We start from the raw sequence: 17,035 nt of genomic DNA on the forward strand, positions 1-17,035 counted from the left end.
AAGAAGTGATGGCACAGCTTAGTGATAAACCTAAAATGCGATGAGTGGATTGGAGGAGCGATGTTATCATTAGAGGATGAGCATCGTGTACTAGAAATTGTCGCCATACACGAATCAACCAATCATTGATGAATGGCGACATCGGTCATGCACATGATTTTTTTTTATCGACGAAAAAAAAAGTTATAAAATAAGGATTCCAACACGACTCTGTTTGTCACACACACACAACACTATACTTTCTCAACATGGTTCTCAGACTTGGCTCTACTGCTCCCGGTAAGCAATCCATTGAAAAAGGTCGTAAACCTGGCAAACAATAAACAGGCACTAATCTGACGGTTCCCGTGATGGTATGATACAGACTTTGAAGCTCAAACCACCAAGGGTGACATCAAATTCCACGAGTTTATCGGTGACAAGTGGACCATCCTTTTCTCGCATCCAGCTGATTTCAGTAAGTTTAATAAGAGAAACGAAGGTGATCCATGATGACGGATTTTTAACACTTTCATCTCGCTGTGTAGCTCCTGTGTGCACTACTGAACTCGGCCTGGTCGCCGCCCTTCAGGACGAATTTGAACAACGCAATACCAAAGTGATTGGCCTTTCTGCCAACGGTCTGGAAGAACACGAGAAATGGATTGCCGATATCAATGAAATCAACAATGTCAAGCTGAACTTCCCCATTATCGCCGACGCCGATCGCAAGATCTCTGAGCTCTACGATATGTTGGACCGTCAGGTAAGTTGGGGAAAACGCACTGTGAGCGATAAACAGCGAGACTCATGTCGTTACAATGATAGGACGCGACCAACGTGGATGCCAAGGGCGTTCCATTCACTGTGCGCTCTGTTTTCATTATCGACCCCAAGAAGACGATCCGTCTTATTCTTACATACCCTGCTTCCACTGGCCGTAACTTTGATGAAATCCTGCGCGTTGTGGATTCACTTCAGCTCGGCGACAAGCACAGAATCACCACCCCCGGTAACTGGAAGAAGGGCGACGATGTGATTGTTCACCCCAGCGTTTCCACCGAAGAAGCTCAAAAGATTTTCCCCAAGGGAGTCAAAGTGATCAAGCCTTACCTTCGCCTTACTCCTTCTCCCTTTTAAATCCCATCCTCCTTTTCAAAATATGAAAAAACTGCGATTCCACTCATGTACAGTGCTGTACCTTAATAAAAAAAAAATGGTAAACTAGGATCATATTCGCTTCGCTGCCTACTTCCTTTTAGTCTCATCATCTTGTGTAACGCTTCCAATGATTCTGTGTGAATTTAATGAAAATGGCTCTTAGCGGTCGTGTTATTCTCGCCCTGTCCATGCCCTCTCTCAACTGATATGCGCGTCACAGTGTGATAGAAAGGTAACGATATTGCATCACTGGGTACCAAGAGGAACTTGGCGTACAAACAGAGCCATCGAATCAACCTTGTGATAAAAAAAAAGCGACATAATACAGCGTACCGTGGTACAAAAGCCGTCGATCTTGGCGAATGACTAGAAAGACCTGACTGGAAACATGTCGCCTTTTTATGAAGGAATCCCAAGAAATTTTCCATTTTTTAATGTGACTGAATTCAACTAGAGTATACTTCTCTCTAATGGTTGCCCAACCGTGTGGATCTCTGCAAGTCGAATGGAATCCACACGTAAGACAAGGGTCCGCTTTTATCAATATTATCGGTGCACGCAATGAATTTTATTTTTCAATATCATGTAAAGGGAAGACATACAAATGCATGTATAAACGCAAGGCATACAATAACAAGCCGTACACCCGCTGTGCAATGGATGCCACCTGCTACTGGACGTCACCCCCTTACATTGAGCGACATTCGTCAAACAAAAGCCTAACGCATACGGCATAACCTGGGCGAGACTCTTGATGAAACTTTGGTATATTAATGTCAATACTCTGGCATACCGTACAGTCATGATTTCCAAACATGTGTGCAGCAGCACTTATTGACCCCCTCAGTCCCGTCCCGCCCAAGGTTATTGGGTATTTTAAAAAAAAATGAGTTAGTAAGCTCTTTGATTGATTCAAATGCCGTCAAGATATTTTACCTTTGTTGTGTGAGGCAGCAGATATCCAGAGCTTACTGACCGAAAAAAAAGAAACGATACAAATATAAAAAAAAAAAAAAAGTAAATACAATAGGTGCGTCTGTAAAAATCCCCTAAAAACCCTGTGGGAAAAAAAAAGGAGGAAACGACTGCAAGAAGACTATAACTAAAATACAAATATACAAACTACAAACTATGAAATAAAATGGTCGGGAAGAAATATCGAAGACGATACCACGGGAAGTAATCCAGGTGAAGCCAAGCTGAGGAGGACGCGTAAGCACTTCCCGATGAAAAAAAAAGTCACACCACCGACGATGCCCTTTGACGACAAAAACCGGATTGGCAACATTTGATGCGCGAAACAAAGTCGAAAGATTTGGAGGGATGGATGACTTGCCAGGCGAAAAAGAAAACCGGAGAGAAAACCAAAAGCTAAGGAAGAATAGAAAAAAGAACAGGTAAGTTTTTCCTTGTTGAAGAACTGATAAAAAACCATTTGATGGTACCTTCTAATTGTGATGGTCGATTTAACCGAGTCAGCTACACGGGAAAGCCATAGTCGTGGCGATGGACGCAGCTAGGAACTTGATGAAATAAAATAGTACCAGGGCTTCTTAGGTGAACCGAAGTTAGAGAAAAACGAAGACAAAAAGAAGAAAGGACCTCCAAAAATAAAAGCTTTAAACATAAAAGCGAAAAAGGAAAAGCTTCAAAAATAGAGCTCCAAAGAACAATGAATTCACCCTTTTTCAGGAAAAAGTCCAAAATAAAAACTGAAGATAAAGACTGTAAAGATAAAAAGCAGAAAGAAGCTGCATATAAATTAAAGCTACAAAAGAAGTGTGAATGACCACTTTCTAAATGAAAAAAAAGCTCCAAAAATAAAATCTGATAAAAGCAAAAAGAAATTGCATGAAAATAGAGCTCTATAAGTATGAATGATCGCCTTTAAAATAAACAAAAATTGACACACACCAATGAATGAACAATGAGCAATGTCGCCAGATCAGCTACACTGGTAAAAGCATTCTGCTCATGCACCTTTAATCACCGAAAACTGGAAAGAAAAAATCAAAAGGACACACATTTACAGACAAAGACAACTTATTAAATAATGCTACAAAGACGCGAGATCGACATTGACAATAGCCCTTTACAGAAAGTTCTCCCCTTTCATTGAACTTTTCCAACATCTTTGAATGAATAAATAACACCAAGCGAAGTAGCTGCCAAATCCATATGATGAAAAGGAACACCATGTAGCTTTTTTTAGCTCGCAAATTTAGGCGTGCGGCGACTGGTTTTTAGTTTGGCAAGAATTTTAATAGTAGCACGTGTTGATCTTTTAAAGATCATAAAGTTATGCTCTTTCGGTGTGTAGTTTGTTGTTACTCTGAGGCTAGTGGGAATAGTAGCTGATTAAAGATGTGTTTGAAATGGGATGCTCCATTTCCAATAATCAGAACTCGCACTCGAATTTGTGTATCCAAAGGTCATGGTGTTCTTTTTAATCTTTTGTCAATAAGCGGTTGATTTTTCGATAAGATTTAGTTGATGTGCGCATAAATCTTTGCGTATTCAATGGCCAACAGAGTAGCACAGTCTCTTTTTCTTTTTTTTCCGGGGGTCTTGCCCCCCTGACCTACCGCCACATAGCGATCCTTTTCTTCATCCACGACAGCGGAACAACAATATGTACACAAAGTTAGGAACAGAAATAGTCAGACATCGTATAATATTAAATGGAGAGACAAAAATAGATAACAGAAAAAATCATACTTGGGAAAACATAGCATAAGGATAAAATCAAAAGGAACATAAGGACAAAAAGCATACAGTAAAACATTAAAGAATGATAGAAACACAACATAGGGATAAAGGAGGATAATTTGAAAAAAAACATAGACATAAGGATAATAGTGAAGGAACATGAGGCAAAAAAAGCATACAATAAAACGTACTGAAACAATGACAAACACAAAATAAAAGGCATAAAGAAACATAAAATACATAAATGAGGATACAAAATAGGACCATAGCGCAGTGCGTGATTCAAGGACTTAACGATCCAGCTGTTGGCTGTCAAACACTTCGCGGTAGACAATGTTCTTGGTGCATACTTCTGTCGATTGATCATTTGCATCCCGAACGATCAAGATTTTTATCGCTGATGGTCTACGTACGCGTGACATAGCAACATATAGCTGCCCATGGGCAAACACCGGAACCGGTAGGAATAGTCCGATAGCATCGAACGTTTGTTCTTGTGCCTTGTTTATTGTCATTGCAAACGCGACGCAAATGGGAAATTGGCGCCGCTTGAAATGAATTCCATTTTCGTCCGATTCGTTGGTCAAAGTGACTCGAGATGAACACGCGATTTCCAACATTCACGCCAGTTGCGATTTCTGCTTCGATGACATGGGGTTGGAATGAACGGCAAATCAATCGGATTCCGTTGCAGAGCCCTTTTGTGACATCGATATTGCGTAGCAATATGATAGGACAACCGATTTTGAGGATCAATCGATGGGGTGGTGGGCTCGCCGGACTCATGGAGTTCAGAATTTCCACTTGGTGAAATAATTGCTCTTCTTCAGAGTCCATGCTGTCGGCACTTCGATAGATACGCACTTCACCTGGAAACCTCTCGATAACTTTTTCGTTCAGAAAAGCTGTGTCTGAATTTTTTGGTGTCAAGATAGCTCGTTCAATTAAGAATTCGGCTGCCGGAACTTTTCGAATGCTGGCGCCGTATACTGCACTGATGAGGTCGCTCGAATTGGAGGATGGCAATAACATTTCTGTTGGGATTTGGATGCCCCTGTTTCCATGGTTCGGTTCCAGTCCGTTGCCAATGCGCAGAAGGTATGTGGCAAAGTTCTCTAGAATCTCTGCATCCTCGTTATTGACCAAGCGTGCCTGTTGAACGCGAATGTTGGTGTTTAAGCGTAGGATTTCGACCGAAGACCAAAAAGAAGCTTTGTTCAAGCACTGCTCGACAGTTTGTGGACGCGTTGCCCTCGGAATGACCGGAAGAACCTGACGAAAATCGCCACCAAAAACGACAGTCTTTCCTCCGAATGGAACATGCTGCAGAGCGGGATCTCTGGTTGCCATCAAGTCTTGCAATGTACGGCTAACGGCTTCGAAAACGTGTCGGCTCATCATTGTAGCTTCATCCCAGACAATCAACTCTGCCTGATACATCAACTCTGCTTTTTCGGATCGTCGTGGGATATGGCACATTGAATGCTGGTCTACTTTCAACGGAATGCCGAACTGTGAGTGAGCCGTTCGTCCACCACGCAACAATAATGCAGCAGTGCCACTTGAAGCCACAGCAAGAGCTATTCTGCCTTGTTGACGTACTGCAATAAGGATACTGTCGAAGAGGAAGGTCTTGCCTGTGCCACCAGGACCGTCAACGAAGAACAATCGGGCTGATGCATTGCTTCCATGCGAGACCCTGTGGATGATTGCATCGTATACGGCACGTTGGTTTTCGTTCAAGCGTTCATGACTTCCAGGTGCGTTGGCGGCATCTGCGATAAGATCGTATTGCTCTCTTATGAGTCGAAGCTGAGAACGGCGTCCCATTCTGTCAATTTCTTGGCGAGCAGGGAGAACAAAACCATCATAATTGAGCAAAGAACTTGACTGACGGTTGAGATGATCTTCAATGTCAAGCAACGCGCGATCGTACACGGTTTGCGGTGCCGCCACTTGATCGACGTCGCCCGGATTTTGGGTTCTCCAGAAATGAATGAAGTCCTCTGCCAATTGCTGATGGAACTGCATCCATAGCTCAAAGGGATTGGGTGCCTGACATTCTCTGACAACGACGGCAAACAAAAACCGAAGAGCGTACGGCATATGGTAGGTGGCCGCTTCCTGAAGACAGTTGTACCACTCTTCATTCCCTCCGAGAAGTCCTAACCGTCGTGCAGCTGCTTGATAAGTTGCCATAATGACACCATTCACTGTTCGGAGGTGTTCGAAGCTTTGAGCTCCGGGGACACTATAGAGCAACATCCGAAGATAATATTTCTCTACTTGGCGAGGTGAAACCGCATACACGCGCCCGATCGTATCACCAAATCCACGCTGTCGGGGTTCCCATCTACGGGATCTCGAATGGTAAACGTACTGAGCGGGAATGTCGGAATACAGGAGAAGTCGTGCCTGAGGATCCATTCGATTTCGTGCAAACCACGCAGTCAACGTTGTCTCGCGCTGACGATCGGCAACGACTTGAGGGGTTTCATCCTCTCGGAACTGCACAGCCTGCTCGTTTTCAAGATGAACGGCTAGGCGTTGCGTGCTTGGGTATTCACGGTGCATCGAAAATGAAAGTAATCTATGGACGGCCTCGGCAGCTGAAACATAACGTGCATCGATAAAACGTGTGATTTCGTCCACTTGCTCTTGAGCATTTCGGTCGTTGTCAACACGATGCATTGCTGCTGATGCACGATCGTGACCCTTCTATACATTACTTGTACAGGTATTTGACGCTTTCCAGAAAAGTGCAGATCTCGACGTTGATGTGAGCGTTATACCTTGCACAGAGGTATGGATTGTGGGGAACAACCCATCTATTATCCAGTTCGACATGGTTCTTGACCACGAAATCACCATTGTCGCGGCGACGGTATAAAGGGTAACCCCTGTGATTTTCGATAGTTGCTTCGTTGAAGGAACGCGGATAACGCTTCTTACAGGAGCCGTTTTCCATGCATGGAGCCCTGGGATGCATTATTCCACACGGACCGTGCATCATACACTTGCTAATGGTATCATAGAGATCTGGATATCTCTCTCTGTCCGGCAATTCAGCTGACACGATATTATCGTAATCATCGAGCGTTCGTGGCTTGTCGTCCGGATGTAACACCAAAAGCAGATGGAGGTGCGGTAATCCTCGTTTTTGAAATTCCACAGTATGGACATGGGCAACTACCCTACCCAAAACATGCTTCTTGGTCAAATCTTCCATGAGAGCTTTACGCTTCATGTTAAAAACTCGAGCGCAAAGGTCAGGCCGATCAACAGCTGTCTGGAGTGGAGCCAACTCGTCCTGAATTCCACCCATTGAGGATTGCAAGTGAAAGTAATAAAGAGATCCGGCTGCCCGCATCGACGTACGATATTCATCGCATCATGGTAAAGTTGGCGCATGTGTCTCGGTGCTGTAATCGGTGCTATCGGTGCTCAACATCGGTGCTCTATCGGTGCTGTAATCGGTGCTGTCGGTGCTATCGGTGCTATCGGTGCTGTAATCGGTGCTATCGGTGCTCAACATCGATGCTCTATCGGTGCTGTAATCGGTGCCGGTGCTCGATATCGGGGCTCTATCGGTGCTGTAATCGGTGCTATCGGTGCTATCGGTGCTATCGGTGCTCAACATCGGTGCTCTATCGGTGCTGTAATCGGTGCCGGTGTTGGATATCGGTGCTCTACCGGTGCTGTAATCGGTGCCGGTGCTGGATATCGGTGCTCTATCGGTGCTGTAATCGGTGCCGGTGCCGGTGCCGGTGCCGGTGCTCATATCGGTGCTATCGGTGCTATCGGTGCTCAGCGCCTTTGTCCCTTCTCTTTCGCGTTCCGCCACAATGGACGAAAGTAAGTGGTTTTGTTCGCTTTATCTCTTATCAGCTTTTAATCTCATATTCGTCTCTAGTCGATACAGATCTGCTGGAATTCAAGCTGCCAAAACAACATAAACCAGGAGCCGATAGGCTGAGTCGTCTTCTTGCCGTGCAGCCTGAATTCATCGATTTGCTGACTGCGGCTCTCCTGGACTCAACTACTGGAACTTATGCTGCCGCACCATCGAATTTCTTGGACAGGGAATGCGATGCTATCTACGTTGCCAGGTTGGCTGATTTGCCACCAATCATTCTGGAATTTCAGGCGAGGGTGGACCTGGAATTTATACATCGTGCCTTCTGCTATTGCATGGAGGTCTACAAAAGATACAACGTTCTCCCAATCGTCTTGGTGATACATACGGGTGAGATAGACCGGTCTTTCCTGGTGGAAAAATTCAAGACAACCGAAAAGTGGCCGTATATGCTGGAAATGGAGTGCTCGTTTGTGGCGGAGCGTTTTTATTTGTTGACAAAAGACAGCATCATGGATTTGGTCGATTCAGACGAACCACTGCCTCCTCTCGTTGCCGCTGCCCATTTTTTCATATCTCGTTCACCCAGTATCATTGGAAACTCTCGATGGGACGACGAGTATATCAAGTTTATGTATCGGTTATGCATGAAATTTGCCAAGCAAGACGGCATACATGAAGCTACTCGCTTGGAGAAGTTGAAGCGGGTATGCATGGATACCTACGATCAGTTCGAAAAAATAGTCAAGCATGCACGTTCGGACCCCGCCAAAACTGTGCGCTATGCATCGGCCGGCATGGAGTACACTTCTCATGTCGCGCGAAATATCAACGACTTGCTGGGTGCGGAAACCGAATGTGTTACGCTTATGGAAGACCCAGAAGCGGAGGACCTGGTGTCAGATAAGCTAACCAGAAAGCCTCACACAGAGCGGGAAAAAGAAGCCATACTAAATTTCGTCAATGACTTTAAAAAGGATATGCGTAAATGCAGAATGAATTGGACTGCTTGCTTCAATGCTGCGAAGCAAGACCCCTCCATGACGGAGATTGTTTCTCGCTATACCAGTACCAATAGTTTCAAACGCTGCTACTATCGATTGAAATAATTATGCCTTTGTATATGTTTTATGCCTTTCCTTTACATGAATTTTTATGTCTTTTCTTTATATATGGTAGTGAAAAATAAAATTGACTGCGAGCACGGATAGCGTTGGTAAAACCGGACCTTTCCCAGCAAGTTTTTCCAGGTAGGTCAAATGAGTATGTGTAAGTATAGCTCTTCTGGGAGCAAGATTCCATAATTGTGCGACTCGCCCGATCTTATGGTCCTTGATGTCGTTTAGCGATTTTTTCGTTGTTCTAAAGGTGCAGTAGCGGTCGAGTGAATGACTTTGAACGCCGATCGATGCCATCGCTCATCTGTTTTCATCCAGATATTGTAGTGAATATCCACGGTTGTCCGTGAGAAACTTAAATACATTATCGACATTGCATTCTTGTGGGTTTAGTTGACGGCATCTTATCTCACACGATGTTTCCCGTTTTCGCCAGCCATGGCTGTAATCTCACTTGGTGTTCTTTCCGATAGTATGTTCAAAGAATTCGATTTCATCCGTGTCCATACCCTGCTAAATGAAATAGGTGGGCAGCGGCAACAAGAGGAGGCAGTGGTTCGACTAAATCCATGATACTGGTTTTGGTCAACAAATCAAATCGCTTGGCCACAACCGAGCATTCCATTTTTGCAGCATATACGGCCATTTTTCGGTTGCCTGGAAATCGGTCCGTCCCACCCGCTTAATCACCAAGACAATCAGGAGAATATATGTATCTTTTGTAGACTTCCATACAACAAGAGAAGGAACGATGAAGAAAGTCCAGGTGCACCTTCGCCTGAAACTCCAGAATGGTCGGTGGAAAAGGCATTAGCCTTAGCCCCCTTGGTAAAGTAGACGATATCGCACGTTTTTGACCAGGAATGTCGTCGAAGTAGCAGATAAATTTCTGTATCAATTAAAACTATATGAGTTAAGCCATTCACATGTACTGCAACAAAAAAACCACTTACTCTCATTCATTGTGGTCAAAAAACGGAAAAGGAAAAGAAACCCCCATTCAGTGACCACCATTGGCACTCCGGGGCGCGCATGAATATTTTCTGAGCCATTGAATTGAACCATGAAGTAATGATGGATTCTGACCAAGTCTTTCAGAATGAGGGGTAGTACCGTATGATACCCTATCATAAATTCTTGGTTTATTTAGCTCGGACTGCGTGTTTTCAGCTAAGCTTCGATTGGGAAAAATAGTACAGGTCTCATTTCTCTGATGAGAAAATATATGATGAAAGTTTATTAAAACCACTGCCATCTGCTCAGTATCGGTGCTCATCGGAGCGATTGATCGATCCTTCTAGATGTTTTGCAGAAAAAAAAAAGAAACCAAACCAGCTGTGACGGGTACAGTCATGCGCGCATGCATGCATGCATGCATGCATGCATTGTCGTAAGTCCCTCTTTGAAACAACCATCAGTCAGTCGTGACGTACTTATTATGAGGAAACACTTTGCTGATAAGTTGGATCTTGTCAAGAAAATATTCACACGGATCCCTCTGGAAAATAGCATAATCCACAAAATATTTTATGGAATAATGGACACGATCTTGCCGGTATCCTTCCAATCACCTGGTGCTATACGTCGGTGGCGTTTTTGTCCTTCATCTTGGTGTCTCGCCACAATGAACGAAAGTAAGTGGTTTTTGTAGTATTAAATGTGATTAGCTATGATTTCATAGTCGTTTGGTCGAAATAGACCTGTTGAAATTTAAACTGCTCAAACGACATAACCAGGAGCCGATAGGCTGAGCCGTCTTCTTGCCTTGCAGCCAGAGTTCATCGATTTGGTGACAGCGGCTCTGGTGGATTCAACTGCTGGAACCTATAACGCTGCGGCCAATTTCTTGTTTACCGAATGCGATGCGATCTACCTGACCAGGTTGGCTAATTTACCACCCATCATCCTGGAGTTTCAGACAAAGGTGGGACCTGAACTTTCTTCATCGTGCCTTCTCCTATTGTATGGAAGTCTACAGAAGATATTTGTCTTGGTAATCCGTACGAGTCATTTCGAACGTTTCTGCTGGTGAGCTAGTTCAAGGCAACACAAACGTCCCTGCATACTGGAAGTGAATGTTCACACTTACCGAAGGATATTTCTCGTTAAGGCAAAATAGGATAATGAATTTGATCGATTCGGACGAACCCTGCCTCCTCTTGCGGTCGCTGCCCATTGATTTTGTTTTTCTTCTGGGGGGAGGGTATCATATCTCTCATTCACCAAGCTTTTTTGGCAGATTATGTATTCCAATGTCTTCATTATTTTGAAAAGCAATAATGTAGTTTTCGGATATGACGCTTTCACCTCTGTAATTAGTGCAAATTCTGCGGTCCTCTTGGACGACGTAATAAAGTCATAAAGTCCTATCGTGCCATTGAGGTCGGTTTTTATGATCTACAATACGAATCCCATGCTTTTTGCAGCAGCAGAAGCGCGCACACGCCTGTATATAAAGTACAAATTAAATCAACATCGGACATATCGATCTTAACTTCGGGGTCTCTTCGTAAAGTTCAGTACTATACTTAATTCTTTCTAGCGTCGTCCATTTATTCAGAGCGTATTTTTTACTACATGTTCGTTCTGATTGTTTGAACATTTCCATCGCGTTGAGTGCTATCAAGCTCTTCGATCATATTCTGGAATTTGTGTTCCCATCTTGTTTTTTCCTTGCTCCAAGATAAACCATCTAACAAACTCGGCGTATAGTGATTCCATATCGTGTTCTGGGGTATTAAGGTTGTTGTCTGGATCAGCATCATAGTTTATTCCGCGACTGGGCGGTTTTTGAAGATGTAAAGGGAAAATGAGTTAATTATCGTCGTTATTTTACTGTAGACAGTATTCCATAAGAGAATAAAGCTCGGCCTTTGCAACCTGTGCCACATTTTTTTGACTTCGCTTCATCAAAAGTATGCTTGTATTGATCCGAGTTACAATGGTCCCTCGGTAATTTCAACCCTTCAATATTTTCAGGGTTCTGGAGACCCTCCTCGAAAAAAACCAGGTAACTTTCACGATACTTTTTGACTGTGAATCCTTGACGAAGACCAATCAGCCAATTACTCTGGAAGAACTTGCTAAGGAAGGTCCGGTTTCTACTGAAACTATCGATGCTCGCACTGAATTGTATTTCCAATAGCTTATATGAAGGAAGAAAGGAAGGAAGAAAGAAAATATACAATGGAAAAAGGAAAAAAAAATACGCAAAGGAAAATGTAGTAAAAAAATATGTAAAAAAAAAAAAAACAGACAAAGGAAAGGAATAAAAAAACATATAAAGACATGGCTATTTCAATCGATAGTATGCACGTTTGAAGCTATCCGGATTTGAGTACCGAGCAATAACCTCCGCCATAGATGATTCATCAGCCGCAGCACCGAAACAAGCAGCCCAATTCATCCTTCCCCTATGCTTAGTCTTGAGTTTTTCAACGAAATCCAAGATTGCCGCCTTTTCAGTTTCTTTTTGCGATTTTCTGGCCAGCGTGTCTGACACTAGATCCTCGGTGTCTGGGTCCCCCATGGGAGTAATCGCTCCGCTACTAAGCAGGTCGTCGATCTGCCGTGCCGTTTTGGCAGTATATTCCATGCCAGCCAATGCATACCATGCAGCTTTGGCAGGGTCCAAACGAGCCCACTTGACAATTTTTTCAAATTGGTCGTGGGTGTCAATACATACCCTCTTCAATGTGTCCAAGCGACTCACTTCCTGTACGCCATCTTGGCCGGCAAATTTCATGCATAATCGGTACATTAGCCTGATATTTTCGTCGTCCCACCGAGAATTCCCAATTATGCTTGGCGAACGAGAGATAAAAAAGTGAGCAGCAGCAACAAGGGGAGTCAGTGGCTCATCTGAATCAACCAGATCCTTGATACTGTTTCTGGTCAACAAATAAAAACGCTTGGCCACAACCGAGCATTCCATTTCCAGCATATAGGGCCATGTTTCGGTCGATTTAAACTTGTTGACAAGGAGAAACCGGTCCGCTTCAACTGTATTAATTACCAACACAATGGGAAGGACATTGTATTTTTTATACACTTCCATGCAATAGGAAAAGGCGCGATGAATAAAATTCATGTCGACTCTCGCCTGGAACTCCAGAATGATTGGTGGTGAATTCGTCAATCTGGTCACGTATATGGCATCGCATTCCTTGTCCAGGAAATTAGTTGGAGCAGCATTGTAGGTTCCAGCAGTTGAATCCACCAGAGCCGCAGTCACCAAATCGATGAACTCTGGCTGCAAAGCTAGAAGCCGGCTCAGCCTGTCTGATCCTGGTTTATGATGTTTGGGCAGTTTGAATTCCAGCAGATCTGTATCGACTAGAGACGAATGTGAGATTAAAGCTAACTACATCTAATGCTACAAAATCACTTACTTTCGGTCATTGTTGCGAGAGGCGAAAGAGGAGGACAAAAAACGCCACCGTTGTCATCATCACTAATTGTTGCATGCATGCGTGCATGCATGCATGCATGACTTTACCCGTCACAGCTGGAGGGGGGAAGGGTTCTGCAAAATGCACCGATCGACAGCATCGATACTGAGCACTGGCATCATAATGAGCACCGATAGCACTGATGTTGAGCACCGGCACCGTTAGCACTGATATAGCACCGGTGTCGAGCACCGATAGCATCGATATCGAGCAGTTGAGCACAAAAGTCTACCGACTATATTGGAGTTGCTATCAGTGCATGCGAAGCTTCATTTTTCTCATCAGATAAAATGAATCCTGTAATACGAGATAGCCTTCTATACTACCTATCATAGCTGTCATGACGTTGCTCAGAAAATATGTGCGCGCCTCGGAGTATCAATGGTCACCGATGGGGTTTTCTTCCCCTTATCCGTTTCTTGACCACAATGAACCAGAGTAAATGGTTCTTTGTTGCAGTACAATATATATGATTGGGTTAACTTATTTAATTTTTAGTTGATGCAGATTTGTCAGGGATGTTATCTTCTTTGCCTTGCAATCAAAAATTCATCGACTTGACTGTACTCTCGCGTACTCCGCTGCGACTGGACCACCTGACTGCTGCTTCGACAATATACCTGAGCAAAGAATGCGACATAATCTGCTTCATCAAGATGGCTTATGCCTTATCACCGATCTTTCTGGCATCTCAGACAAAGGTGAACCTAGACTTCATACATCGTGCCTTTTATTGTATAGCGGTCTACAGAAGATACAACACTCTCCCCCAGTTGATGTTGGTAGTAGCCGTTTCTCAGACTCCCTCTCTGGAAGTCAAATCCTAATTCGCCGTTGCCCGAGCTAGCCATTGTATGGTGCTCAGTATCGGTGCTCTATCGGTCGTGTCAGCACTCTATCGGTGCACAGTATCGTTGCCGTGGTATTTTATTTTTCTCTTTCACCTTCCCATCACTCGATGGACGGAAGTAAGTGGTTTTTGTCCCATTTAGATGTGATTAGCTTTGGTCTCATATTTATCTAGTCGATACCAATCTGTGGCAATTGAAACTGCCTAATGACATGAATCCAAGTTGTAACCGAGTTCACGACGTGATCATGAATGTTTATCGTTCTTGGCATTCGGTCGCAACCCTACCAGGAAAAAGATACACTGAGCCATCTGCTTGCGTAGCTGCCTAAAATTCATCGACTTTCTGACTGCGGCTCTCACGGATTCACCCATTGGGATGGATGCTGCTCCACCGACCAATTTCCTGGACAGTGATTGCGATGTAATCGACGCCTGAAGTTGATCGGCTTTGGAACCATTCCCCAGCTTCATCTTTACCGACATTATCGTAAATAAACTTCTCCGTCCCCACACCTTACAGACCCTGCGGATCCTAGCTTGCCCGCTCTTCAATGCACGGCAACGCTGAAGATACCTTGCGTTTTCCACAGTTGCCCTCAAGATTTGGTTCAGCTTCAGACCGGTCTGCACTCTTGCTGGGAGCCTCTAATGCAGTTTTCAATCAACAAAGTGAAGCGTTTTTCCCCAAGCTGGCTTCCTTGCTCTTCAGTGGACTATTCGTTCATGACAGAAAAATCACCATCTGACCACGTTCAAGTGTCTGCCACTAATTTTCGGTACTTGGGCTTCCGTATATATTACAACATCCCAACGCAATCTGGTTCTCGAACATCTGCTCACAGAAGTGCGAACCCACATATCGCCAACAGAACAAGCACCTCCGGCTATCATTCAGGCAGCGTCACATGCCTTGCATCCCGCGTTTTCCACCATATCCGACCCCATCCCAGCTGGCCACCGGATCCCTAATCGGCGGCCGATTGTCGTCGACCCTATAAAGCAGTGCCATCCTCCTCGTGTTGACGATTACTGCAGGGTGCTTACAGTCGAACTATACTTTTCCATGCTTAGGATTTGTCTCTACTATGTGGCCCTTCTGGTACCCATAGGCTCTGTTGGAGTGGGGCCCAACGCTTCGAGCCTCGTAGACGGTTCTGTGTGAGAAGACGATGACGAAGGATTATTCACGCCTTCCATGCATGAGTCTCGGCATAAACATTCTTGTTCGTCTTCGTCATCCGGATAAGAGTGCTATTCGTAAATCCTTTGCTTCTCGCTAATCCCAGATTTTTTTTTCTTTTTAATCAACGCATCAATATTTTACCATGAACAACATCATAATAAACGTTCAATTATTGGATTGAACTTGTGGAAGGTTCTATCGCAGACCAATATGGGAGACCATAACCAAATGAGTAATGCTATCCCCTATGGACCAGTTTCGTTATGTAACATGGAGCTCTCATACGCAGTATTGAGCGCAACCGCCTCTTGAAAAGCGGATGGGTGTGATAAAGGCGATGCAGGGAGAAAGAATGTAAAACCGCGCGTGACCTTGTTAATGAGAAGCAAAATTTTCCGCGATAGTTCTGATGAGGACAAGTGATATTCTTCAAGCCGCTGCAAGATAAATATACAGAGTTGTGTGTGTGCGTCTGCTGCTGCAAAACAGCTTGAGATTAGTATTGTACAGAATAAAAACGATCTAAACGGTGCGATGGGAGCGTTATATAATAACTCTGAGAAATGAAGAGAAAAGGCTCACATCCATGTTTGCTTGATGAGGAGATAAATTTCAAGCATTTTATTACGTCCTTAAAGATGACTGAAGAACTCGCACTTGAGACGAGCAATTATAGAGGCGAAAGTATCATATCTAAAAACCGCATTGTTTGATTTTTAAAATGAAGATGGCATGGGAATTTAATCTATGAACAAGCTTGGTGAATGAGAGATACCAAAATAAAAGAAAAAAATCAACGGACAGCGACCGCAAGAGGAGGCAGGGTTCGTCCGAATCGATCAAATCCATGGTTCTATCTTGCGTCAACAAGAAACAGCCTTCGGCAAGAGTGGACATTCCATTCTATTGTTGTGTTGTTGTGACCTTGCCCACCAGCGAAATCGCTCGAAGTGATCTGTATTAATGACCAAGGCAATGGGAAGGACATTGTATCTTCTGTAGACTTCCATACAATAGGAGAAGGCACGATGAAGAAAGTTCAGGTCCCACCTTTGTCTGAAACTCCAGGATGATGGGTGGTAAATTAGCCAACCTGGTCAGGTAGATCGCATCGCATTCGGTAAACAAGAAATTGGCCGCAGCGTTATAGGTTCCAGCAGTTGAATCCACCAGAGCCGCTGTCACCAAATCGATGAACTCTGGCTGCAAGGCAAGAAGACGGCTCAGCCTATCGGCTCCTGGTTATGTCGTTTGAGCAGTTTAAATTTCAACAGGTCTATTTCGACCAAACGACTATGAAATCATAGCTAATCACATTTAATACTACAAAAACCACTTACTTTCGTTCATTGTGGCGAGACACCAAGATGAAGGACAAAAACGCCACCGACGTATAGCACCAGGTGATTGGAAGGATACCGGCAAGATCGTGTCCATTATTCCATAAAATATTTTGTGGATTATGCTATTTTCCAGAGGGATCCGTGTGAATATTTTCTTGACAAGATCCAACTTATCAGCAAAGTGTTTCCTCATAATAAGTACGTCACGACTGACTGATGGTTGTTTCAAAGAGGGACTTACGACAATGCATGCATGCATGCATGCATGCATGCGCGCATGACTGTACCCGTCACAGCTGGTTTGGTTTCTTTTTTTTTTCTGCAAAACATCTAGAAGGATCGATCAATCGCTCCGATGAGCACCGATACTGAGCAGATGGCA

At 44.0% G+C, this 17,035-nt stretch overlaps 7 protein-coding genes across 7 annotated transcripts; 3 read left to right on the forward strand and 4 right to left on the reverse strand.

Annotated features, from left to right (window-relative positions):
- Positions 1-208: 208 nt before the first annotated feature.
- On the forward strand, positions 209-1,306 carry BYT42DRAFT_565717 (thioredoxin-like protein). Its single transcript, XM_051567891.1, has 4 exons — positions 209-279; positions 365-457; positions 528-745; positions 808-1,306. The coding sequence occupies exons 1-4, from the start codon at positions 249-251 to the stop codon at positions 1,117-1,119; spliced, it is 654 nt and encodes a 217-aa protein (XP_051424503.1). The 5' UTR covers positions 209-248; the 3' UTR covers positions 1,120-1,306.
- Positions 1,307-1,771: 465 nt separating this feature from the next.
- On the reverse strand, positions 1,772-2,005 carry BYT42DRAFT_565721 (uncharacterized protein; the record flags this gene model as incomplete). Its single annotated transcript, XM_051567892.1, has 1 exon — positions 1,772-2,005. A coding segment is annotated over exon 1 (171 nt), but the record flags the coding sequence as incomplete, so codon positions are not given.
- Positions 2,006-7,240: 5,235 nt separating this feature from the next.
- Positions 7,241-7,630, reverse strand: BYT42DRAFT_613023 (uncharacterized protein; the record flags this gene model as incomplete). Its single annotated transcript, XM_051571693.1, has 1 exon — positions 7,241-7,630. The coding sequence occupies one exon, from the start codon at positions 7,628-7,630 to the stop codon at positions 7,241-7,243; it is 390 nt and encodes a 129-aa protein (XP_051424505.1).
- A 221-nt stretch (positions 7,631-7,851) lies between these two features.
- On the forward strand, positions 7,852-8,448 carry BYT42DRAFT_476823 (uncharacterized protein; the record flags this gene model as incomplete). The annotated part of the gene is made up of 1 exon (XM_051563633.1): positions 7,852-8,448. A coding segment is annotated over one exon (597 nt), but the record flags the coding sequence as incomplete, so codon positions are not given.
- Positions 8,449-10,447: 1,999 nt separating this feature from the next.
- On the forward strand, positions 10,448-10,855 carry BYT42DRAFT_545151 (uncharacterized protein; the record flags this gene model as incomplete). Its single annotated transcript, XM_051565798.1, has 2 exons — positions 10,448-10,457; positions 10,560-10,855. The coding sequence occupies 2 exons, from the start codon at positions 10,448-10,450 to the stop codon at positions 10,853-10,855; spliced, it is 306 nt and encodes a 101-aa protein (XP_051424507.1).
- Positions 10,856-12,105: 1,250 nt separating this feature from the next.
- Positions 12,106-13,233, reverse strand: BYT42DRAFT_298178 (uncharacterized protein). Its single transcript, XM_051562898.1, has 2 exons — positions 13,215-13,233; positions 12,106-13,158 (listed from the first exon to the last, which is right to left on the reverse strand). Exons 1-2 carry the CDS (start codon positions 13,222-13,224, stop codon positions 12,116-12,118), a joined length of 1,053 nt encoding a protein of 350 aa, XP_051424508.1. The 5' UTR covers positions 13,225-13,233; the 3' UTR covers positions 12,106-12,115.
- A 2,675-nt stretch (positions 13,234-15,908) lies between these two features.
- On the reverse strand, positions 15,909-16,897 carry BYT42DRAFT_298191 (uncharacterized protein). Its single transcript, XM_051562899.1, has 2 exons — positions 16,651-16,897; positions 15,909-16,548 (listed from the first exon to the last, which is right to left on the reverse strand). The coding sequence occupies exons 1-2, from the start codon at positions 16,844-16,846 to the stop codon at positions 16,271-16,273; spliced, it is 474 nt and encodes a 157-aa protein (XP_051424509.1). The 5' UTR covers positions 16,847-16,897; the 3' UTR covers positions 15,909-16,270.
- Between the last annotated feature and the right edge of the window lie 138 nt (positions 16,898-17,035).

The sequence above is a fragment of the Radiomyces spectabilis genome (assembly GCF_025331425.1).
Source record: "Radiomyces spectabilis strain NRRL 2753 chromosome Unknown BYT42scaffold_5, whole genome shotgun sequence".
In the NCBI taxonomy this organism is placed as follows: Eukaryota; Fungi; Mucoromycota; class Mucoromycetes; order Mucorales; family Radiomycetaceae; genus Radiomyces; species Radiomyces spectabilis.